The following is a 26,111-nucleotide window of genomic DNA, read 5'->3' as shown; positions in this document are numbered from 1 at the left end:
ATGTAAGTATGTATTGTTGTTTCGCTCAGCCTACGCAGGTGTACACTATTTTGTATGTGAGTATGCATTGTTAATGCTCTCTGCCTACGCAGGTTTACACTATTTTGTATGTAAGTATGTATTGTTCTTTCGCTCAGCCTACGCAGGTGTACACTATTTTGTATGTGAGTATGTATTATTGTTTCGCTCAGCCTACGCAGGTGTACACTATTTTGTATGTAAGTATGTATTGTTCTTTCGCTCAGCCTACGCAGGTTTACACTATTTTGTATGTGAGTATGTATTGTTGTTTCGCTCAGCCTACGCAGGTTTACACTATTTTGTATGTAAGTATGTATTGTTGTTTCGCTCAGCCTACGCAGGTGTACACTATTTTGTATGTGAGTATGTATTATTGTTTCGCTCAGCCTACGCAGGTTTACACTATTTTGTAGAAGAAGAAGAAGAAGACAAGTTTATTTCCACACATAACATCACACATATATACATCAATGAAGTAGACTATGATAGTCCATGATCATTTCCATTACTTAACACTTGCTTGGCGGTGATAATATGTTTTTTTTAACTAGCTGAGACATTTTACAGTAACAAAAATAGTAGCAATTGAAGAATTATTACGAAAAAAATAATTTTATTTTGTATGTAAGTATGTATTGTTAATGCGCTCTGCCTACGTTCGTTAACACTGAATAGTTTGCAAGCATATATTGTTATTGATCTATGCCGAAGCAGAATTACACTGTTGTGAAGATATACCGTTTCTTTCTGGCAACGTAAGTTTACCTTGTTTTATGTGAATATATATTGTAATAATTGCTCTCTGCCTAAATAAGTTTTCACGTACAAAAATATCTATCTAACATTTATTCGCTTTGTCTACGCAAGTTAGCAGTGTTTTGTTTATCCTGTACATGCATTGTTAAATAGTAAACACATAGCAATATAATACAATAGCATACAATATGAATACAAGAGATGAAACACTGTTTTCATGGGCCTTTAAATGGCAACAATGGAGAGTACATAAATGCCATAGAACCTTACTAGCATCTTGCTCTGATCTCATACAAGTTTTGTAAATGTTGGTTTTGTATTTTGTCATCATTACTATTTAATTCAAAATAGTAATTTTGTTATTAATATAAAAAATTACGAAAAACTACTACTACTGCTACTGCTACTGCTACTGCTACTACTACTACTACTACTACTACAACCTACTACTACTACTACTACTACTACTACTACTACTACTACTACTACTACTACTACTACTACTACTACTACTACTACTACTACTACTACTACTACTACTACTACTACTACTACTACCATTGCTACTGCCACTGCCTCTACCACTACCACTACTACTAATGACAATAGAAATAATATTAATGGAAATAATAATAATAATGATAATAATATTAATATTAATATTAATATTAATTATGATAATAATAAAAAATAATAAATAAATAATTAATAAATAAATAAATAAATAAATAAATAAATAAATAAATAAATAAATAAATAAATAAATAAATAAATAAATAAATAAATAAATAAATAAATAAATAAATAAATGATAAATATTTCATCTTATTATCACTATTGTGTACGAAACATATTTTGTTATATTATTATTGTGTCATTTAACACTTCATAATACCACACCTTTGTAGAAACCGTATTTAGGTATACGGATTTAATCTGATCTGTGTATTTACATAAAGATACCTATCTATTGCAATATTTGGAAAGGAACAATGTAGAATAATTTAGCTGTCTAAACAATTATCCGATTATTCAATAAAAATCCCTCTATGGTTTCAATGAAATGAGATTTTAATCTTTGTCATAACGCGTTTTTAAAGTAAAATTACATCTAGTTTAGTTCTTAAAGGGCAACTTGCCGATACTGGATTTGAATGATACACATGGATTAATATAAAACTAAGTCAACCTTATTTGTTAACAATATAAGGTTAAATACATACTTATAAGGAAAATTTATAGTTTATTTGTAGTATATTCAGTTCAAATTATAAATCAAACATGGAAAGGAATTTAACAAGATCGGATAGCTCGGTTTCCAAGAGCGACAAACACATTTTAAAGAATTATTGCCAAGTAAGTAAATTCATTGATTCGGCTTAATTCTCTCGCCTCGATTGTAATTTCATTTTGTTGAATAATTAATTTCACTTAAAGGAGCTAAACACCAGATTGTCCAAAAATCGACAGTACAGTATTTCCCCAAAACCTGCCGAGGATTGTCTATGCGAGCTAGTAAGAGACCGATCATTCATCACTTTACATGGTTTAAATAACAATACTAATTTTGATGCAAATTATCAAAGACGTCGCGGATGTTTTTGAAACATGACTAAAAGGAAACAGATGCATTATATCAGGATACCAAGTTACGTTGATATAAACATGTTTCAGTTAATGAACGAAATCAGATTTTCAGCTTAGGTTCACCACGATCTTCACCTTTCACCAGCTAACATAACAGTAGTTAAGTACTGGTCAAGGGATCTCTACCAAGTTCGAGGCCTAATCATTTTTCATATGTTGATCGGAAATCGATTTTCAGCTGAAGGTTATCGTAAGGTTACCAGGACATTGAACCTGAAGGTCCACAAGTTAACCATCTATCATTATCCAGGAGTGGTCTCAGACCATATCAATATGAAAAGTTCACTTCGACAATTTTTTTATTTTTATTACTTTTTTGTTTTTTGGGGTGGGGGTGGGGGGAGTGACCCGCCACTGGATCGTAGTGTATATTTTTAATAAAAGGTTAAACTATATATGTTGTTGATATTTTTACTTAAGTGTGCGAAAACATCTAAGAAATAATCATTGATAATTTAATGGACTTTTACTAAGCTAAGATTTACATTCATGTGTGTATACATATCTATACATTCTTTTTGAGTAAATATCACTTCAATTCAAATCAATTAGCTTTACCTTGAATTTTATCACAAATATACAAGACACAATATTTTATATTTAAAGTCGGGTACATGGTTACGAGAAAGCATTAGCTCAATGAACTAATTTTCGACATGAATAACAAACATACATAACATATCAAAACATATCAATGAGCTTGTGACCTGGAAGTAAAAGCATATAGTTAAAAATAGGAACAAATATTGAAAAAAAGTATTTACTAAAGCTGTTCCTTATTATATTCATCCACACAATTACAATAAGTAAGATGGATTTGAGCTCTGAACACAATACCCGTGTAACAACTAGTTTTCCCGGCTGTACAGGCAATCCACACGCGCAAGGCTCCGCTAGTTTTGAAGGTATTCATTTAATTCTGGTTTAATTTTTATTTCCCTTGTTGAGTACAGACTGACTTGTCGAGTTTTAGTACTCAACAAGGGAAATAAAAATTAAAACAGAATTACATGAGTAAGTAAGTAAAACATTTTTTTTTATTCAATGCGTTGCCTTATTCAGTTCCAAGACAGTCCAACTGTTCTTCTTTTGTAAGTTAGCTGTACAGTATAATTTTTAACGCCACTCCAGTTGTATTCCTGTCACATTCAAGCTTCATAGCGATGAGTAAACTTACTCTCAAAATAAATATAGTTATTGAGAGTAAGCCAAGTCGGAAAAAGCACCAATTAATTTTCCATCATTTGCTTGAAAAATCCACAAGTCTATCTAAATTTGTTAAGAACGAATCACTGACAGTGACTCTCTTTCTTTCCATGTCTTGAATTTTACAATTCAGTTTAATAACTGTGAAAGCGTACCAAGTATAACAAATGTTTACGTTCTTAATAAACAGATACCTTGTATTCTTCATGTCTAAATGTAATGAAAAGTGTACAAAATATAAGGAAATACAAAAGCTTTTTTGTTGTTTTCAATGTAAACGCTGAATAAAAAAACGCCGCCCTATTAGTCTTCACTTGTTTCGCATACTAGCATTTGCCTAAACTGTGAGCGCGTTTGCCTCCCTTTCAAATTTTAAAAATTATACTGTTTGAACGGATCAATAAATTGTGATTATGTAGTTAATACTGCACTCCGTCCATTTTGCTTGAAAGCGAAAACTGAATTTACATGCGAACGTTCCCCAATGCGCATGCGCTTTACTAACATTTGCATAATAAGTAGGTCGCCCACATTACTATGCCGGTGATTCGTCGAGGGCATTCATGCGAAAATGAACGTCACTTTATTTATACAGAAAAGTACTAGAGTGTGTAAATATTGTAAAATGGTTAGGTCTTTCAAGAGTATAACTTAAAGGATAATCGTATACATTTGAATAGCATAAGTAGCATTACTTACATGGGTATTACAGCATGGTACGTTGATGTATAGTTGGTAAAAATGTTATAATTAATCTAGCTTGATAGGAAAAATCTTTGGAAGGTGTTACTAAGAGGTGGTATTGTATTTATGATATCATTTAAATTCTATAAGATTTTGCTGATACCATCAGTAACAGTAGCGTGTAAAAGGTTTCACCCATGATTAGTTCAATCCCTACCCAAAGGTGACCATCCAAACCTCGGCTCGGCCACTGTTCTGATAATATCAGCACCTACCACTGTGTAAGAATGTTAATATTTTGGTATATGCTATACACCCCTCCCGCACAAAAAGTACGAGCACCAGTCGCACCAACCCCCTTCGCATACTCTATTGTGTATACCTATGAACATAAGTGTTTATCGGTTTTTCTGTTTTCCGGTTATTCCGCCGACCCCTTCCACCATAAGTTTTATTGTGTGCAAACTTAAACCGGAAGTATCTTATATGAAATTCCTGCGATTGTATTGGCTGACGGGTTATCGTGTAAGCCTATGTAATTGTTTGTTTACGTACAGTTCCTTCATGATATAATTGATAGGGTTATATGTAATAAATGGCCAATGACTTTTCAAGTTTATCCATGTTTCATAAATCAGATTATTTAAAAAAAAAACAAAAAAACTTCCTCCGAAACCTTTTCCTGAGCTTTGATGAATCGGTTTCTAGGGTTCGTAAACCAAGATATAAAACACATGTAGCCTATGAGTTTGAGGAAGAGTTATTTAACACCCATTGAATGTGCACAAAGGTTTGTAATAACCATAGAAGACAAACGTTTTTTTTTGTATTTTGATCATCTTGATCCTTTTTTTAATCAGTTTCTACAATTGTTTGTTTATATAAAGGTTGTATTTTATCAAATATATTTTATAGTTTTTTACAATAATAATGTTGGCTGGTCCATTTTGATCACGTGATCCTCCATGGTACAACAATGAGACCTATCCAAAACTGATTCCAAGCGACATCAATAAGCGCAACATTCATGTTGCTGTCTCATCTGTGTTTCACCTTATATACTCGTGCATAATGGTTTCCTAGTTTAAATCGTATCTGTAAATGAGTACAGATAATTATACTGAAGATCTTTTTAAACATACAGGGGTTTACGTGGTAGGCAACGCTAGTAACTTTCGAATTGGAAAAATGCGCAAAATCTGCGAAAGATGCATGTGTCGTAAGTTTTTGACAATTTTTCTTTTTCTTGCAAATTGCATCATTTGGTGTCTAGCCTATTCATCTTCGACAATAAAACTTATCGAACGTTTTTGTAATGATAGATATACGTTTTCAATGGATATTTCAGATCAATCGGTACATTTTTAATCAAGGATTTAGGTGGTTTTATGAAAAGGAAAGGCAATTTGATTTTATCCCTTTTAACTAGTGAAAAGATTAAATTTAAAATTCGTGTCAAGTGAAATGCAATATATTTAGTTAGGTAATGCTTACAACCTATCCGATCACCAAATGTACAAATTTCTTATCTTTGATACCCAACCTCGTTCGAAAGTTTTATTTGAGACACTATTTTGATACTTCTTAACTAGTATTATTGTATTTTGTTCATTTTATGTACTTTAAAAAGCATAAAGTACTAGTAGTTTTTAGTATGTTTAAGATGTAAAGCAACGTGATCAACTAGGGTCGTGAATATCATATTGTAACAGCAACCGTTGACAAATCCAATCCGCTCGTGAATTTTATATAAGTTATATCTGACTTGTAAAAATCAATTAGTGCCGAAAATAAATAATATGTTTACAGGTAGAGGTACATTTACATAGCAAATATTTGCATTTCAAACCTTTTTATGAGCGAAGATCGTGTGTATGTAAGGCTGTCCAGTAAGCGGAATGGCAAAAACGCTTGCTTGTTCAAAATGCGTCGCAGGTAAAAGTATCGGCCTTTGCGTGAGTTTGATTTACTTTTACCAAGCCTGACCATTGGGCTTTCTTCATGTTTCCCAATAATACAAAAACATACCCCAGGTATCAACAATAATTATAACCCTGTGTTGTAATACGTTTTTCGCAACACAAATATAATAAAGAAGTTGAAACCATCTTAGACAAACTATATCCGTTGCATAAAACCATGTTTTCAGGCAAGCGATTCTGGATACTCTGAACATTCTTGTTGTGAAAAAGCAAAGCGCATGAAACCATTTCAAACACTAGTCGACATTTTTTCAAAATTTTAACAAAATCTCACCAATGTCTCTTTTAAAGCTTGTCGTTATCTATAGTCAATGGTACTTATAGATAAGGGTGTACGAATAGAGGAGGAAAAGGGCATGATCTATTGTCTTACTACGGATTTAACCTATTACTTGTAATGATAGCAAAGTATGGACTATTAGTATACGTACTCTTCTTTTATAGTGAAATGTTGGATATGTTATTAAATGCATGTTTCCACAAATATATACTAAAGTGTTTAGTGAAATATCTCAGAGAAGACGTCGTGGTTTATTACGATTCTTTTTACTTGAACGAATTTCTCCTATTTCATTGATACGAGTCGTTGTTTGGAATAATGCATTGTTTTAATTCATGGATCCAAAGTAAAACATTTTGCTTTTAACAGCAAGAATTGAATAGAAGTAGTAATACGCTTTTAGTCATTTTATTGCTGGCAATGTGAATGCGGAATCACCTTTGTGAAGAATACATTTGAAATGGAATTAAATATAATCAAAATCATTAGATCAAAGCTCGCCTTAGATCAATAAAAGTCAATCGTGTTATGCATTTAAATCTTCAAATGGTCGTAAAATTAACTTAAATAATGTGATGGTTGTTGGATGTTCGGAAGATAAGATATGACTTGTTATCATATTAGTATTTCATGATAATCCTTTGTAGACTATATTAACTATTTATAACAATATGTATCTGAAACATAAATATCACCTGAATTTAAACTCAATATTTTATCAATACATTTAAATAATTAAACAAACAAAGACCGTCAGCATAAGTGACAGTGAAATCCATTTGCAAGCGATACTACCGCAATCAATGTCATGCAAATTCAAATGTCCTGCGTTTACTTATACCAGTATCTAAGCCATATCATAATTTGTATGTTTGGTTTAAAAGCTGGGGGATACTATTTTGTTGATAGGAATTCTTGATTGAAATACTGTATTGTTTTCTGAATCCAAGGTGAAACATTTTGCTCTTATCAGGACAGTTAAGTTTTAAACGTTTATAGCGCAAGTATTAAACAATAATAACAATTAGTTTTAAGTCATATCATACCTGATAATGTCAACTTGGAATCGCCTTTGTGGAGTAAACAATTGATATGGAATTAAATATAATAACTACCATTTAATAATTAAAGCGCGCTTTATAACAAAAAGAACAAATCAATAACAGGCAGGTTTATAACAAAACGTTAGCAAAAAATTCATAGAATATATTCGTTGAACAAATATTATTTTACAGTAAACGTAGTACCTCATCTGGATAAAACTAAATGTTTTGATGAAAGTCATGATTATAAAATTAATAAGACTTAGGTTATATATTAGCTATGAACTATTATTTACAAAAAGTGAGATATTGGAATTATGATATAATTTCAATGAAATTAAAATAGATAATTCAATGGCTTGTCATTTTGTGCGCAACATTTAAGGGAATGATTGATTCGAAAGCTTTAAAGTTTTTTTTCTTGACAACAAATTTCGCTAGACATTTGTAGTGTAATCAGTTGGATTTGTTATTGAACGGAGTTAATGCTACAAAGAATATTTTGATAAGGAGGAATTGTAATTAACCTTTGCTTATAAAGAATAAAGAAGTTTTTTTTAAGAAACACTTATAAACCTATAAAGACTAATACTATGGCAGAACGCATTGACGGCGATGGTGAAGATACAACTGATGATATTGGTCTAGAGTTTCAAATGTTTAAAAAGAGACTGTCAAAAAGATATTCAAATGGCACTGTGTCGGCTTCAAATGTCCAAGAGAAATTGGGTACCGGGCGCCGACGATCATCGGTTATGATCGAGTATTTCCGGCAGAATTACATGGGAATCGAGGCAAGTTAATTTCGATATCTAGCTAATGAGAAATACATCTTCAATACATTGGCTGTTTTTATATTTAACCATGTTTGTGTATTCATTCTTTTTGCATTTTATCAATGTATTTAGTGTCTTTAATTTTCTTTATGACAGTGTTTTATCGTTAAGATGGTGTTTCATAATAATATGTGTCATTGTCTCCTTTTTCCTTTCATCTACCATGCCATATGCATTTGTTTTGGTACCTTTTCGCCAATCAATTTCACATCTTAATACGCTTCGTCCATATTCAGTAACGGTTTAAGTCCAAGTAGGAGACTCAAGGCTCTTAACGAATATTTTAAACTCATTGTAAGATAGCTACGAAATGATTTATTGTTGTGAGTGTGTTCTAAAAACATATTTAGAAGTTTTATACTCACTCTTGTAAAAATAACCTGTAAATATTCTGTAACATTAAATATAGATGATTTCTAAGTCTGAGTGTCAAAACTCAGATTCAAGTCACCAGTTAATATGAACTTAGGTAACCTTTATTGTTTGCTGTTGGCATTCGTATATTCACAGTCAAATGCATGACATTTCGCTACTGAGCTTGTTTCTGTAGTTTCTCGCATACATATTCCATGTGTCTCTCGGATTTCTTGATACGAATAGTCGTGTAATTGTTATATTTACGGTAAGTCTATTCTGGGCTACCAAGCGTGATTGTTGATATTTCAGTGTGCTCTGAATTTGAAATAAGCTTTTGCACTTTTTTGATAAATAGACTCAGTTGTCTCCTCTGTATAGACAATCAGCAATGGCCGCACTACCTTTTATCCAGCGGACGATTTCGTTTTTGTACTACTCATTAAATTGAAAAAAAACAACAACATTAACCCCAAAATACTTATTGAAACAAATCAATACGTTAAGTTATGTTTTCTTTTATTTCTTTTGTATATTTTGCAATCCGAGGTTACATTCTTCCTGTGTAATTTCATTCGAATTGTTTTATTATATCGCATTAGTTAATGAAATCACCACATTTCTCCAAACGGGAAATTCTAAAAATGCATGGACTAAAGGATCATTACATCATCAAATACGTATTTATTCTTATATTTATTGGTTCGAAAGTTTCATTTATGATTGATTTCGACTTTGAATTTTCTAGACCATTTGCTATTTTTTCATGTGAAATTGTGAAATCAAGGGTAATCAAGCTTTACTTTAAACACCACTTGATTGTTCCTTATTGATTTTTAAATTAACTTGGAAAAGCTCTTCCTAATTACATATACCTTCACCTAGTTGAGCAAATTAATAACGTCCTTCCACGAAGTTGTGAAGATTTAACAACTGTAAACACGTCATTTATCTCAGAAAGTTGTAATGAATTACTTGTACCCGCAGTGCGAAAGTCCCCATTATAAAACCAAGTATTGATTGTATTGGAAAAAAGATAATACACTTTTGTTTGCTTAAGATACATACAAATGCTATTCTTAATTCAATCAGGAAGCAATGAAAATAGTGACATTCTTTACGGCTTTAACGGTGTGATGATCGGAATAAAATCTTGACTTTCCGACAGCTTTGGTTTTACTAGGTGTTGACTGTTATGTGCAAGGGTGGATATAACTAATTGCGGTGTGTTAAACGTTATCTTTTAAGGATAGAAGTGACTAGTTTAGAATAGAAGGAATAGCTCCTGCGAAATTTGAAGAACGAATATTATGTCAATGGCAGCTTTAAGAGAAGCGGTTAAGGTAATTGTATTGTTTGTTGTAATTAAACATGGTACTTTACTGATCTTTTGGTTAATCTCGATAAATGTACAAATATAGTATTACGTGGATATATATATATATATATATATATATATATATATATATATATATATATATATATATATATATATATATATATATATATATATAACCTTGCATAAAATAAATATAAAATAAATCAATTAAGTTAATGAGTAAAAAGAATCTTAAGCAAAACAATATTTTTCAAACCGAAATGATAGAACAAATACATTTTTGTACTTAAATGATGACACACACGAATTTCAAATGACAGTACGCTCATAAGTGGATAATGAATGTTTGTTTTGAATACTTCTCATTAAGGACTTTACTTAAATGTAAGATTGGAATACCTTGGTATTTATTTACTACAGGAGACCCATTCAACAAAACTAATACAATGGCAGGAAGTCAAGCATAAACGGCTATCTATTTTGAATGAATAATCTAAAATGAATAAGTATTTATTTGAAGTGACTCTCTGATTCAAAATCAGAACATACACATGTATAACAAACATAGATTTTGAGTGAAACACCTTTAACTTCTTACTAAATAATGCATTTAAGAAAACTATTAATGACTGATAACAAGATTGTACTCATATTTTTAAAAGCTGAAAACACGAACAACATTAATTATTGGTAAGTGCTAAAATATTTACTGTGATCTACTATAGTATCAAAAGGTAGAAATACCATGTTTTCTGCACCTTTCTTTCAAATTAAACTCGGTATTCTTCATGTTTGACATTTACTTCCATTTTGGTATATCAAAACAATTCTATTAATTATGGTAATTCTTACTTGGAAGTAAGAGTGCATCTTTAGGTTTACCCTCATTTCACAAAAAGACAATGTTTAGATTTTTTTTATAAAACGATAGATCCAATTCTTAATTATCAAGTGAAGTATGGGAATTCGATTCTGGGTCTCAGGTTGAGCGCGCGCAATTAGCACTTTGCACAAGGTTACTTGGCATTGAAATATCAACGCAAAATGCCTTTATTTATGGTGAAACAGGAAGGTTAAAACCGAAGGCAGAACTATATCATACTATTGTTAAGTATTCGTCAAAATTTGTACGTGTGGAGATAACAAAAACATCAAATAGGCGTATAATACGGCATGAATTTCAATGGATGCAAATCCTAACCAAATCTGCTGGACATCGAAAGTTGAAGTGTAATTGTCTCAGTTAGGGTCTTACGAAGCTTGGGCCAATGAAGGAGTGGTGAAAACTACATTATTTTAACTGTTCTAGTTAAACTAAGACCATGAGACAATATTGTTCAAGATGTTAATGTAACTATACATTAATCATCTCGGTCAATGTTTTACAGAACTATTTTCAGATTCAAGTAAAGCGAGTACCTCAATCTAGTAAACAAACCAACACATAGGAATGCTCTATCTAGATTACGCTTGTCATTACACAGATGAGCTGTGAAAAAACGGAAGGTGGCGTTCAAAATGCGCCCCAGGTAAACGTATCGGCCTTTGCGTAAGTGATTTTAATTTACCGAGCCGGATCAAGGGGCTTTCTTCATGTTTCCCAAAAATATAAAAACATACCCCAGGTATCAACGATAATTAAAAATGTAATAAACACCTTGTGTTGTAATACCTTTTTTCGCAACAAAAGTGAAATAAGGATGTTTAAACTATCTTAGACAACTTATATCCGTTGCTTAAAATCATGTTTTCAGGATAGCTATTCTGGACACTCTGAAAGTCTTGTTGTAAAAAGGCTAAACGCATGACACCATTTTAAACAATAGTCGACATTGTTTCAAAAGTTTAACAAAATCTTATCCCGGTGTCTTTTTAATCTTGTCGTCATCTTAAGTCAATGGTACTCATAGATAAGGGTGTACGAATACAGTAAGAAAAGGGCATGATATATTTTCTTACTACGGGTTTAACCTATTACTTGTAACACGATACAGATAATGACAGCAAAGTATTGACTGTTATCACATTTCTATTACTATAATTACTCTTGTTCAAAGGGAAATGTTGGATACGTTATTATATGGTTGTTTTAATAGATATATACTGAAGTGTTAAGTGAACTATCTCAGAGAAGACGTCGTGTTTCACAACCTTAAGTCATTTCTTCTTTCGGTATTAAATATACGTAGTCAAATAAACCAACAACAATAGGTTTTTATGATTTGGGTAATATAAATACAAAATCTTTACAGAATTCTAAATTATTATTGTAATACATTTGCAGTAAATATGCATGGGGATACTAGTCCATTGATAGGGATAGTTGTTTGGAATACTGCATTGTTTTCATTTATGGATACAAAAAAAACAACATTTTGCTTTCAACAGCAAGTATTTAATAATATTACTAGTACGCTTTAAGTCATTTTATTGCCGGAAATGTGAATTTGGAATCCCCTTTGTGGAGAATACATTTGAAATGAAATAAAATGTACTTAAAATCATTAGAACAAAGCTCGCCTTATATCATTGTTAACGGATCAATAACAGTCAATCGTGTTATGCATTTTTAATGTTTTAATGGTCGTAGAATTAACTTAAATAATGTGATGGTTGTTGGATGTTCGGAAGATAAAATATGACTTGTTATCATAAGTATTTCATGATAATCCTTTCTAAACTATATTAACTATTTATAACAATATGTATCTGAAACATAAATATCACCTGAATTTAAACTCAAATAATGTCAACAATACGTCTGAATATTTAAACAAACAAAGATCTTCAGCATAAGTGACAGTGGAATCCATTTGTAAACGATACTACTGCAATCAATTTCATGCAAATTCATATGTCCTGTGTTTGCTTATCAAGTATCTAAGCCATATCAGAATTTGTATATTTGGTTTTAAAACCTGGGGGATACTATTTCGCTGATAGGAATTCTTGATTGAAATTCTGTATTGTTTTGATTTATGAATCCAAGGTAAAACATTTTGGTCTTATCAGGACAGTTAAGTTTTAAACGTTTATAGCGCAAGTATTAAACAATAATAACAATTAGTTTTAAGTCATATTATACCTGATAATGTCAACTAGGAATCGCCTTTGTGGAGTAAACAATTGATATGGAATTAAATATAATTACAATCCCTTAATAATTGAAGCGTGCTTTATAACAAAGTAAGCAAATCAATAACAGGCAGTTTTAAAACAAAACGTTAGCAAATAATTCATAGAATATATTCGTTGAACAAATATTATTTTATAGTTTACGTAGTACCTAATCTGGGAATTACTTAATGTTTTAATGAAAATCATGATTATATGAAGGCTTAGGAAATATTTTCAAGTAAATAAATAAAAGTGAGAAAAAAATGTAAAGGATTTATGGTATCATTTTATTGAAATAAAAAAAAAAAGAATTTAAAAGCGTGTCCCACTTTGTGCGCTATTGTAAGAGGAACGATTGATTTGTAAAATTATAGCAAAGTTGTTATTGTTGACAACAAAGATTGCTAGACATATTGTAGTATACTCAGTGGCATTTTAAAATAAACGGAGTTAATGGTACAAAGAAATAATAGTTAAAAGACGGAATTGTGATGTTATTAATCTTTGCTTAGAAAGACGAACACAAGGCCGAAAAAGTTTTTTTAAGAAACACTTGTTAACCACTGAACACTGATAATATGGCAGAACGCATTGGCGGTGATGGTGAAGATACAACTGATGATATTGGTCTGGAGTTTCAAATGTTTAAAGAGAGACTGTCAAAGAGATATTCGAATGGCACTGGGTCGGCTTCAAATGTGCAAGAGAAATCGGGCACCGGGCGCCGACGATCATCGGTTATGATCGAGTATTTCCGGCAGAATTACATGGGAATCGAGGCAAGCTCATTTCAATATCTAACTAATGATCTTCAATACTATTGGGGTTTGATATTTAATCATGTTTGTGTATTCATTCTTTTTGCATTTTATCAATGTATTTAGTGTCTTTAATTTTCTTTATGACTGTGTTTTATCGTTAGGATGGTGTTTTATAATATCCCTATATGTGTTCTTCTTGTCACCTTTTTGATTTCCCTCTCCTGTCATTTGCATATCTTTCGGTACCTTTTCGCCATTCAATTCCACATCTTAATACGCTGCGTCCGTCTCCAAAAACATTTTAAGCCCGAGTTTGTGACTCAATGCTCTAGCTGATTATTTTTAGTTCATTTTACGATAGCTACGAGATAAGAAACATATTTGAAACTTTTATACTCATACTTGTCAAAATAACCTGTAAATATTCTGTAACATTTAATATAGATTATTTCAAAGCCTGAGTGTCAAACTTAGATTGAAGACACTAGTTAATATGAACTAAGGTAACCTGTATTGTTTGCTGTTGGTACCCGTGTATTCTCAGTTAAATGCATGATTTGCACGTGCCTGTCTGTTTTCTTGATATGAATAGTCGTGTAATTGCTATATTTACGTGAAGTATGAGATTCCAGGCTTTAATGTTGATATTTCAGTGTGCTCTGAATTTGAAATAAGCTTTCACACTTTTTTTCAGAGAGAAGCTCAGTTGTCTCCTCTTTATAGACAATCAGCAATATTGAAATTGCACATGGTCGCCCTACTTTTTTGTTATCCAGCGAACGATTTTCGTTTTTATACCACTCATTAAATTGGAAATAAAATTAACCCCAAAATACTCATTTAAACAAATCAATACGTTCAGTTATGTTTACTTTTATTTTTTGTATGTTTTGCATACGTAGGTTACATTCTTCCTGTGTAATTTCATTCGAATTTTTTTATTATATCTGAACTCGTTAATGAAAACCATTAATTTCTCGGTGAAAAAAGGCATCAAACTAATATGCTTCCTCCAAACTGAAATTCTAGAAATGCATTGACTTAAGGATCGTCACAATAATTATCAAATACGTATCAATTCTTATATTAATTTCGCATATTTATAGGGTTGAAAGTTTCATCTATTATAATTGACTACGACTTTGGATTCTTTAAACCATTTGTTATTTTTTCATGTGAAATTGTAAAATCAACGGTAATCAAGCTTTACTTTTTACAATACTTTATTGTTCCTCATTGATATTTAAATTAACTTGGAAAAGATCTTCCTTAATACGTATACCTTCACCTAGTTGAGGACATTAAAAACGGCCTTCCACGAAGGTGTGAAGATTTAACAACCTGTAAGCACGTCGCTTATCTCAGAAAATGGTAATGAATTACTTGTACCCACACCTCGAATGTTTCCAATATAAAGCCAAGTATTGATTGTATTGGAAAAAAGATAATACACTTTTGTTTGTTAAAGATAGATAGAAATGCTATTCTTAATTAAATCAGGAAGCAATAAGAATAGTGACATTCTTTATGGCTTTTACGGTGTGATGATCGGAATAAAATCTTGACTTTCCGACAGCTTTGGTTTCATTAGTTGTTGACTGCTATGTGCAAGGGTGGATATAACCAATTGCCGTGTGTTAAACGTTATTTTGTAAGGATAGAAGTGAATAGTTTTAGAATAAAAGGCTTCGGGCAAACTTGAAGAACGAATATTATGTCTATGGCAGCTTTAAGAGAAGCGGTAAAGGTAATTGTGTTGTTTGTTGCTATTAAACAGTAGTTGGCACTTCACTGGTCTTTGATTATTTTTGATAAATACATATTGTATTGCGTGGACATATGCATAGGGTCGCACAAAAATATTTACAATGAAACAGTTGTTTTAATGAGTGAGAAACATAAGCCAAACAATATTTTTTTAATTTAAACTAAATTATGAAACAAATACATTTTTGTACTTAAACACATACCGATTTGCAATGTCAATACGCTCATTAGTGGATCATGTATGTTTGATCTAAATACTTTATGATGAGGACTGCATTTAAATGTAAGATTGAAGAATATGGAAATTGTTAATAAAATCAAATACCTTGGGACTTATTTACTACAGGAGACCCATTCAACGAAATTAATACAATGGTAGGAAGTCAAGCATAAAAGGCTATTTTGAATGAATAATCTACAATTGAATAAGTATTTATTTAAGTTTACCGATATTTCATGAATAGACATTCTTGATCTATTTCTTTTATAAATATATAGATCAAATTCTGAAGTATTCAAGTGAAGGGAATTCAATTCTAGGTTTCAGGTTGAGCGTGCTCCATTAGCATTTTGCACAAGGTACTTGGCTTTGAAATATCAATGCAAACTGACATTATTGATAGTGCAACTGGAATATTAAAACCAATAAATGAAAATATATTATACTATTATTAAGTATCGGTTCAAATTAGTACGTGTGGAGAAAACAAAAACATTAAATAAGCGTATAATACGGTGGGGAAATGAACGGATGCAAAACGACATATATTAGACTTCGCAAGTTAAAGATGCTCACTTACTCCCAAATAAGATTTACCATAACTTAAACAATTGTTTTAATAAACCAAAAAGCATGAAGAAATGTCGAAAACTATGTTTTTTTATGAAGGACACCGAGTTGATTTGAAAGATAGGTTTAGAAAACACGCCGTTTCTACCGTATGAAACGATAGTAGAGCTTAGTAAATTTTTAAGCACTCACCAATCATTTAATAATTTTGTGTTCTTAGCTATTAAATAAATTATATAATTACAATCTAGTTATCATAAACTATTATTTTCAATAAATGCATTATTAAGAAAGTAGTTAAAGGTTTATATAGTTGTCGGAAAACACACAGCCGGTTGTACTTACACAGTTGCCAGAAAAGCACACAGTGGGATTTATTCACACAGTTATCGGAAAACACATACACGGGTGAACTCGCACAGTTGCCGGAAAAAAAAACAACACAACCGGTTGAACTCACACAGTTGCTGGAACACACACAAGCGGTTGATATCACACAGTTGATAGAAAACACATACTCGATTGTACTCGGTTGTACTCTTACAGGTTCCGTAAAACACACAACCGGTTGAACTTACACAGTTGCCGGAAAACACAGAACCAGTTAAACTCACAAAGTTCCTGAAAAAAACGGTTGAACTCACACAGTTGCCGGAAAACACAGAACCAGTTGATATCACACAGTTGCTAGAAAACACATACTCCGTTGTACTCTTACAGTTTCCGTAAAACACAAAACCGGTTTAACTTACACAGTTGCCGGAAAACACACAACCGGTTAAACTCACACAGTTGCCGGAAAACACAATCATGGTTGAACTCACACAGTTGCCGGAAACACATACATGGCTGAACTCACAAAGTTGCCGGAAAAAACAACCATGTTTGAACTCACACAGTTGCTGGAAAACACAACCGTGATTGAACTCACACAGTTGCCGGAAAACACAGCCATGGTTGAATTCACACACGCCATCCGTTGTTCTCACATAGTTGCTTGGAACACACAGCCGTTTAAACTCACACATATTACTGGAAAACACAAACATAGTTAAACTTACACTGCTTCCGAAACTCACACAACCGGTTGTACTCATACAGTTGCCGGAAAACACATACATGGTTGAACTCACATTGCTTCCGAAAATCACACAACTGGTTGAACTCACACAGTTGCCGTAAACACACAACTGGTGGAACTTACACAGTTGCTGGAAAACACACAACTGGTCGAACTCACACAGTTGCTGGAAAACACACAACTGGTCAAACTCACACAGTTGCTGGAAAACACATAACTGGTTGAACTCATAAAGTTTGAGATTCTAGCAAATGCTTTCCTTAAGAAATTACGCATGAAATGCCCATAGGTCAGGGTTGTAGTGTTTTATATCTATTACCTGTATTTATTTTAGGTAGGAGAAATAACAGATCAACACCTAAAAGGTACGTATTATTAGAGTTAAAGTAATGAAAAACGAGTATATACTTTTTTCGATTTTGTTTTGATAACCTATTTAAAAAAAATATTCTTGATATAGTTACTGAGTTATATAGTTTGTCTTCTTATTATTTATTTATTAATGTTGTAAATTAGTTTGTATAAAACTATATTTAAATCGTTTAGTCATAGATTATTCATAAATTAATTAATCAATTATTGTTATTGATTATATATTGAATTGTTCATATATCCAGTTATTTTTTGTTGCTTTTATTATTTTTATGTGCTTAATCTGTTCTTGCGATGTTATTTAAATGTATAAAATGCTTTATTGGCGATATTTCATTACATTTGTTGTGTATTTATTGTGTTTTTAAGCATACTTTGATATTACATCACAAAGCATACAAAATCTATTGTTTGTTAGTAAATTGAATTTAGATTGATTATCAAACTGAGGGTAATAATTATCTTGATACATATACATATACCACCATGAATAATATAATAAACCATATTTTCCGATGCATTTGTTGATAGGACAGGACCAGGATGTATGACTATAATAGTATCACAAATGTGCGATACTGTGTCAGTGTAACACATCTAAATAAGTGTTTTGCTTACAATTTAATTGAACTAATTTTAAAACAGCTAATATTTTCGAAAATATATATTATAACTTCTCGGATATATGGATTTGAAAAAGCGATCGTACGCTACGACTATTGATTATATGGAACTGGGTGTCTTAAAAATTAAAGTATTCATATTTATTATTCAATGTTCACTATACTGATAATGTGGTTTGACCCTCTAGATATTCGGGACACTTTCAACCTGCTGGACACAGACCACGATGGGAAACTGACCAAGTCCGAACTCGCAAAGCTTCTCAGATACACCGGAAGTCTCAAATCGGAAGCGGAAATGGAGGAAATCCTAGCGCCAATTGATACAGACCGTGAGTTAAAAAATGTTATGTTTGGCAAGAATGCACATGGTTTTCGCTATCTTTACGGAAAATTAGAGTTGACTTTAATATTTATAAAATATATCAGTATATATTAGTAATATATCAGTGTTTTTCTGCATAGTTACAAATAGTCTAGTTTAGCCGCTGCTGTTGCTACTTTACCTGGCCCAAGTACAGATAGCTATGTGTTATATTTTAACACCATGAGTGTTGCATTTTGTAATACTTACACGTACAAGAATACCCGGTACCGGTCTAAACCTAATTAATTGCTTATCGCATTGCAAACATGCTGTAAACCGTCATACCACTGCATTGTTTGGGTTTGCCATGTGTTTGCGTGATGCCTTATTTTTGGTGTTAAAGTGACACTCGTATTCAAAATCAATACATACACATGTAAAATAAACATACATTTTGATTGATAAACCCTCAAATATTTACTAAATCATGCACTTATGGAAAATATTAATTACTTTAAACAATATTATAACCGTGTATTTTATAGCTGAAAACGCAACACTATTAAATGATTGGTGAATGCTAAAATATTTACTGCGATCTACTATAGTCTCATAAGGTAGCAATTCGGGTTTTTCTGCACATTTCTTTCAAATTAATCTCCACATCCTCCATATGTTTGTTTTTTGTTTTCGAAATTTGTTCATTCTTTTTGGTATATTTAAACAATTGTATTAAATGTGTTCACTCTTATTTTGGGTGATAGTGCATCTTTAAAGTCTTAGTCGCTTTTCAAAGGGACTAGGGGCACTCTGATCCTAGGATATTTTCTCCTACGCTGTTAAAAGGGCAACTAGAACAATTACATTACAAAAATTGTTTCAGTCTCTAAATTTTTCATTTAATTTTCCAAATTGATAGCAGCTAATATTCGACACTCTTAAAAGAACTCATGAAAAATAAATGTTCTTAAGAGATTCCAAATGAACAACAGGTACAAAACATTGAACTAGATATGTATTATTATTCGCGTTTCGTGATTGACACTTCAGACGTAAATGTATACCTCTTACTTCATAAGCTATAAATGCCCCCTTCCTGTCGTTATGGCGTTGACCCCTATTCTATGTCAGTAACAACCTCGCGATGACTTGATGCTCGATAACCAAGCCATGTTTAATTACCTGAAAAACAAATTGGGATGGGAAATCAATTCATTCATCAAAATAAATTCACCAATATGACAAATGACATCCCGATTTATTATCATGAAGGGTAAAAGATATTGGAAACGTCTCCATTATCGAAGATAAAAATGGAATTAATTATAAAGTTTTGACCTGAATGGTTCGCTTGTCGATGATGTTTCAACGAATGATGAGAAAACTCTCCATATAATAACAGTGTCTTTAATTTCCGAGTATCTTAACGAGCGCTAATATAATGCCCACTAGATGCGATAAATGTTGATATTTAGGTTTTTACTTTGAACACGAAGTCTCTTTTCTCTTGACGCAGCAAATTGAATTGAATATTTTCCGGAAATAACACATTCAGCTTACTTCATTTAAGAGGATATAACAAAATAATCAATCTCGTTGTGTCGTCTTAATAGAGTTGATCTCTGAAATAAGTACTTAATAATAAGCCTTTGACATTCGACAACTGGCGGATGTAACCGTTTATCAAAGCGTAAAGCGCAGTCATTTACTCATGTGATAATGCAATTTTTCCAAATTTTCCTTAATCGAATATGTTGACCGTTTGTATAAGGTGTAATTTACGGGATCAATTAATATTTCATAATCAAGACCCATTGCTTTTGTCGAGCAATCTTGAACGTCATTATGATGATTTTATTTTAATGATAATATAACCTTTCTTTCATATGCACCCTAGTGTAGTGTTCATTTCATTTATCTTTGAAAATCTATCCAATTGAGTTCTTATATTTCAGACAATGGCTCTATAGACTACGATGAGTTTAAGAAATATATCATTGAAAAGGGCATATTGAAATCGTTGGCTGACGAGGTTTGCTATGAGATGCAGGACGCCTTTAATGTGTTTGATAGAGACAAGAACGGATATATCGATAAGGAGGAGTTGAAAAGGGTGCTCACACAAGTTGGTAAGTTTTGCATGCCTTCAGTTGAACATAAGTATGTTTTGCAAGTGGTCAACACACTGCACCAGATTCCTATACAAGAGCGATGCTGAGCGAATGCCAACATTCGTCTGTTACTTTGAGCCGTACAAAGGCCCTAATCCAACAATCGTTAAGTTCAGAGTCAAGAATCTACTCTACTTTGAGCGCGTTGTCGCGGCAACATGTGTAACAAGATTCATTTCAATAGTTTGATGGTTTTTTGAGTAATGACCAGAGCTGGGTATTCCTAACATCTTACTTTTTTCTAAACGGTCCTGTAAACATGATTCGTTTTACCAGCCGTCTGTTTTCAGGGGACAAAATGCCGGAAGCATTAGCCGACGAGTTCATAAAGGAGGCGGATTTAAATGGTGATGGCAAGATAGATTATGCTGGTAAGCAGACTTATATTTGTATCAACTTTAGAAACACTGAAAAAGATCATTTCCATATTTCTTTCTAGCTAATTTTAGGAAAACCGTCTCTTGCATAAATCTAATAGCAAATGTGTCAATATGAAAAGAGCTAGGAATAACATACAAACCTACCAATTGATCACTGTATACGATATCAAAAAAGCGAATTAAAAAAAGAAGAACTTTAATGCATCTGTAAATAATGAATGATCTAAATAACATGCACCGTTACATGCACGAGTAATACGTTGTGCAATTAACCAATCAGCGCAGTTTGTATATCATGATCATGATGAGAAGGTGTCCTGCATGCTGCAGCGGTTTGTGGTCTTGAAGCGGAATATTCACTATTTTTTTCCGCACTATGTGCGATAGAATGTTTTACAGCATATGATACATACTTATGTATGCCAGCATTGTACTTTGTTATTCCAGAATTCTGCAAACACATGGGCTACTAGACGCAATGGAAAAATATGAAACATTAACATTATTGCAAAAGAGGGTGGCGTACACAGAACATGCGTTTCAAATTTCCTTATACTTACTACCAAAGATGCACATGTGCACATCAATGAAAATTTACCCTGTGTATGCAATGTGGTTAATTGTCAAGTAACACGACCACAAGTCTAATACCACCAAGTCATATGTTTTATGACGATAAACGATAATGGAGTGCATCAGCAACAGATAAACGAATAGCGGTGAAAACAAGAACATTACTCTAAGCTTTTATACATATTCACAAACATCCTTGTCCTGTAGGCCTTTAATGGTTTATTGCTACTAGCAATTTCAATTAAAAAGGGGCTTAGAAATGATAGAAAGAAAACTTTAGGACGTCAAATACGGTAAATGGTTAAGGATGTTTCCATAAAAATACTAAGCAGCAACACAAATATACCACCGGCTTTGAGGTAGTTTCTACCAGATGAAGTAGGCAACCAAGTTATGAATCAACAAAGTTGTGACATTTAATAATGACTTTTGTAAATGGGAGTGGTATGTTGTGCCACACCAATTAGTTTTTGTTCTAGGAATGTTGGCCCAAAAAGGAAGCCAGTGAATTGATTTGATTTAAAATTTAGAGAACTAGCAAAACAGAGTTTGATTTGTGTTTAAGTTTGTTTTTGCATTGGTTTGTTATTTGTTTCTGCCATAAAATGTATATGTATATCTGTATATGCATTGCATTTTATTACAATAAAAAAGCTGTTGCAACATTGGTTTTGAATTATAACACTTATCAAAAGTATTACAATACCCGTTAATGATTCATTTTGATGTTCATATGAATTACCAATAACGTCATTTCTTATGTGAAAATGATATCTCAGTTTGGTACTTAATCCTTCTCATATATTGGAATGGAAAAATGGAATTATATCCCTTCTTGTCTTAGAAATATTGTTTCTTTTGCAGGATTTAAACACAAATATAGGTAATACCTAAAGCTCAGCCAATTTACAAAAAAAAATGTTATTTTCTCGTCGACATATCATTAATACATATTTTATTATGTTTCTACCTGCAGATTCCTCTGTCTTGTGTTGATATGTTAAGACTTTTTTATATGAGAAGTATTATACGCTTTTACTTGGAATAAATGTGAACTAGTAGTGCTCAGCGTAGTTATCGTGAGAAACACTGAGCACAGCATGTGCATCGATTGCAACATGTAATTGTGTAAATTGAACTACAATACCTCCCAAATTGTTAACCCAAAGTCAATGGCATACAATGTTAATGAAGCATATATTGAAAAAACGATTACCCCGAAGGTCTTTTTGTACTCACACCCACGCCTGAATAAATCGTTCCAATTTCCAACGGCAAAAAACTCGTAAACGACGTCTAATGTCAACACTAGAATGCTGATTGGTAAAGAAAGAAAGAAAGAAGAAGAAGAAGAAGAAGAAGAAGAAGAAGAAGAAGAAGAAGAAGAAGAAGAAGAAGAAGAAGAAGAGGTAATAGGAATGTTGACATACATCATCAATAATAATCAAAATAAAATAATATTATTAATAAAAAAGAAATACTACTACTACTACTACTACTACTACTACTACTACTACTCCTCCTACTACTACTACTACTACTACTACTACTACTACTACTACTACTACTAAAACTACTACTACTACAATTATTGCGCTCAGGAAAAACAAAGACAAATGTAAAATATAAATTTAATTTGGCCGAAATAATGGGCTGCTAGATTGTAAATGAAATTAACATAGATATAAAGTTTTGTCAAAAGCAGCCCAAAATCCTCAATGCAAGGATACACTATATCAGAGAGCATAATAAAGAGAAAAAACATAATATAATATTCAATATCCTTAAATAAAAGAAGGAAGAAAAGGGGTAACTATGTAAGCAAAGATAAAATTGAGAACTTGTTCGACAAAAAGAAATAAAAGAATCGGGCGGGAGGGAAGGAGAAAACACACGTCCGAACCGGATTTAAACTAGAGAACAAGTAAGAAAGGCGCCAAAATAAAGAAGGGCGGACAATTAAACATTCGGCGCTGAGAAAGAGTTCCCTCCCTTGATAAGTATTAAATTTTCTCAAAATTAGTTATACTACTACTACTACTACTACTACTACTACTACTACTACTACTACTACTACTACTACTACTACTACTACTACTACTACTACTACTACTACTACTACTACTACTACTACTACTACTGCTACTAACTACTTCTACAACTACTACTACTACTACTACTACTACTACTACTACTACTACTACTACTGCTACTGCTACTGCTACTTCTACTACTACTACTACTACTACTACTACTACTACTACTACTACTACTACTACTACTACTACTACTACTACTACCACTACTACTACTATTACTACTACTACTACTACTACTACTATTACTACTACTACTACTACTACTACTACTACTACTACTACTACTACTACTACTACTACTACTACTACTTCTACTACTACTACTACTAATAATAATAATAATAATTATAGTGATAGTTATAATGACAATAAAAGAAATAATACAATAATAATAATAATTATGATGGTAACAATAGTAATTATAATTCTAAAAATAATAAAAATAATAAAAATGGTTAATCATCATCATCATCATCATCATCATCATCATCATCATCATCATCATCATCATCATCATCATTTTAGTCATCATCATCAATTAAATTACCATTATTATATATATAACCAGATGATATTGTCTTCCTGCAATACTTAGCATAGAAATAATGAAACAAATGGAAAAAAATCAGAAAGCGACAGACTTTGTGCAGCAATAACGTTTATTAAAATGAAAATTGATATCTCAAATATGAACACATTTAAAATAAAAAAACCCCACAGCATTGAAAGCTAGTCATGTTGTTATCATTGTTTAAACAATAACTTCCATTATCATTTTAAGAATCGTTATTCGGTCGTCGTAATGTTTTGTAATAATGTTTTGTTATATTATTTGCGTGACATTCGATCTTGCATTAGACCGCACCTTTATGGAAACCGTATCTTAGTCTAAATAATTAATCTGGTTTGGGTATTTACATTACGATACCTATCAGTTGTAATAGTAAGAAAGGAACAATGCAGAATAATTTATCACTGTTAACAATAATAATAATATGATTCTATACAAATATTTCCCAATGGTTTGAAATATGTACAATAAACTTAATTTTAGATCTTTGCCTTATCGAGCTTTGAAACTACAATTATATCTTGTAACGTTTTTAAAAGGCAACTTGTGGTTACTAGATTTTAATTTATTAACAAGATACATACAAAACTAACTGTGCTAACATTACCAGGTTATATACATATAAAGAACATCCTTACATTTTTTTATGTGGATAAACAGTCAAAACTCGCTATGTCAAAGTCGTATGGACCTCGGAAAATACTTCGAGATAACGAACATCCGATATTACATAAATGCAAAACATGTCAAAGTAAACCGTACACATTTGTAATAAGGTTGAAATTACCTGAAAATCGAGAAAACAGAGTTCGACATAGCGAGTTCCAATAGTTATAGTATCAGTTGGTTTTCACTGTTCAATACAGTGTTTAATGCGAAATGACAGAGAAGCAGTTTTATTTTTTTACTGTCTTTGGTAGGCATTTATTTATTTGTTTTAAAGTACGGCGTAAAATGAAGTACCGTAAGACGGTTATTTTAATGTTTACAATAATGATTAAAAACATGTGTATATGCGTATAAACGTTAAGGTGAATAATACTTTTCTGACGATGAAACGGTCAACCAAGAAATTAAATAATGTGATGGTTGTTCATGTTTGGAAGAAATTAATCACTTTTCGTCATGAGTATATCATATTGATCCAATGACCCCTATATCTGCTATTTGGAACAATAACTTATTGAAATATAAATATCGCGTGGAAATATAACACTTTAAAATTAGTAGATTTGAATAGTTAAGCAAACAAAGATCGTCAATATTAGTGACAGTTAAATCCATGTGCGAACGATACTTTTTCAATCAATGTTACGGTAATCATTTGTTTATGCCTGTATCAAAGCCATAT

At 31.9% G+C, this 26,111-nt stretch overlaps 1 protein-coding gene across 4 annotated transcripts; it reads left to right on the top strand.

Moving 5' to 3' along the window:
• The first annotated feature begins 1,935 nt into the window (after nt 1–1,935).
• On the top strand, nt 1,936–22,744 carry LOC128206953 (neo-calmodulin-like). Of its 4 annotated transcripts, none has more exons than XM_052909701.1 (6): nt 1,936–2,133; nt 17,999–18,029; nt 18,848–18,991; nt 20,922–21,095; nt 21,428–21,508; nt 21,965–22,744. In XM_052909701.1, the coding sequence occupies exons 1-6, from the start codon at nt 2,059–2,061 to the stop codon at nt 21,988–21,990; spliced, it is 531 nt and encodes a 176-aa protein (XP_052765661.1). In that variant the 5' UTR covers nt 1,936–2,058; the 3' UTR covers nt 21,991–22,744. The 4 variants fall into 4 exon arrangements, with proteins under 4 accessions (XP_052765661.1, XP_052765662.1, XP_052765660.1 ...); XM_052909702.1 differs by lacking the exon at nt 1,936–2,133 and adding an exon at nt 9,927–10,152; XM_052909700.1 differs by lacking the exon at nt 1,936–2,133 and adding an exon at nt 13,462–14,044.
• The last annotated feature ends 3,367 nt before the right edge of the window (nt 22,745–26,111 follow it).

The sequence above is a fragment of the Mya arenaria genome, chromosome 10, assembly GCF_026914265.1.
Source record: "Mya arenaria isolate MELC-2E11 chromosome 10, ASM2691426v1".
In the NCBI taxonomy this organism is placed as follows: Eukaryota; Metazoa; Mollusca; class Bivalvia; order Myida; family Myidae; genus Mya; species Mya arenaria.
This window is presented reverse-complemented; position numbering and strand designations above follow the sequence as displayed.

Bases quoted from the DNA above. Each gene is read 5' to 3' on its own strand.
- LOC128206953 (XM_052909700.1), top strand. From the start codon at position 13,844: ATGGCAGAACGCATTGGCGGTGATGGTGAAGATACAACTGATGATATT. The intron at 14,045-17,998 runs GCAAGCTCATTT...TATTTATTTTAG, and splicing joins AGAATTACATGGGAATCGAG to GTAGGAGAAATAACAGATCA. The intron at 21,509-21,964 runs GTAAGCAGACTT...TTGTTATTCCAG, and splicing joins TGGCAAGATAGATTATGCTG to AATTCTGCAAACACATGGGC.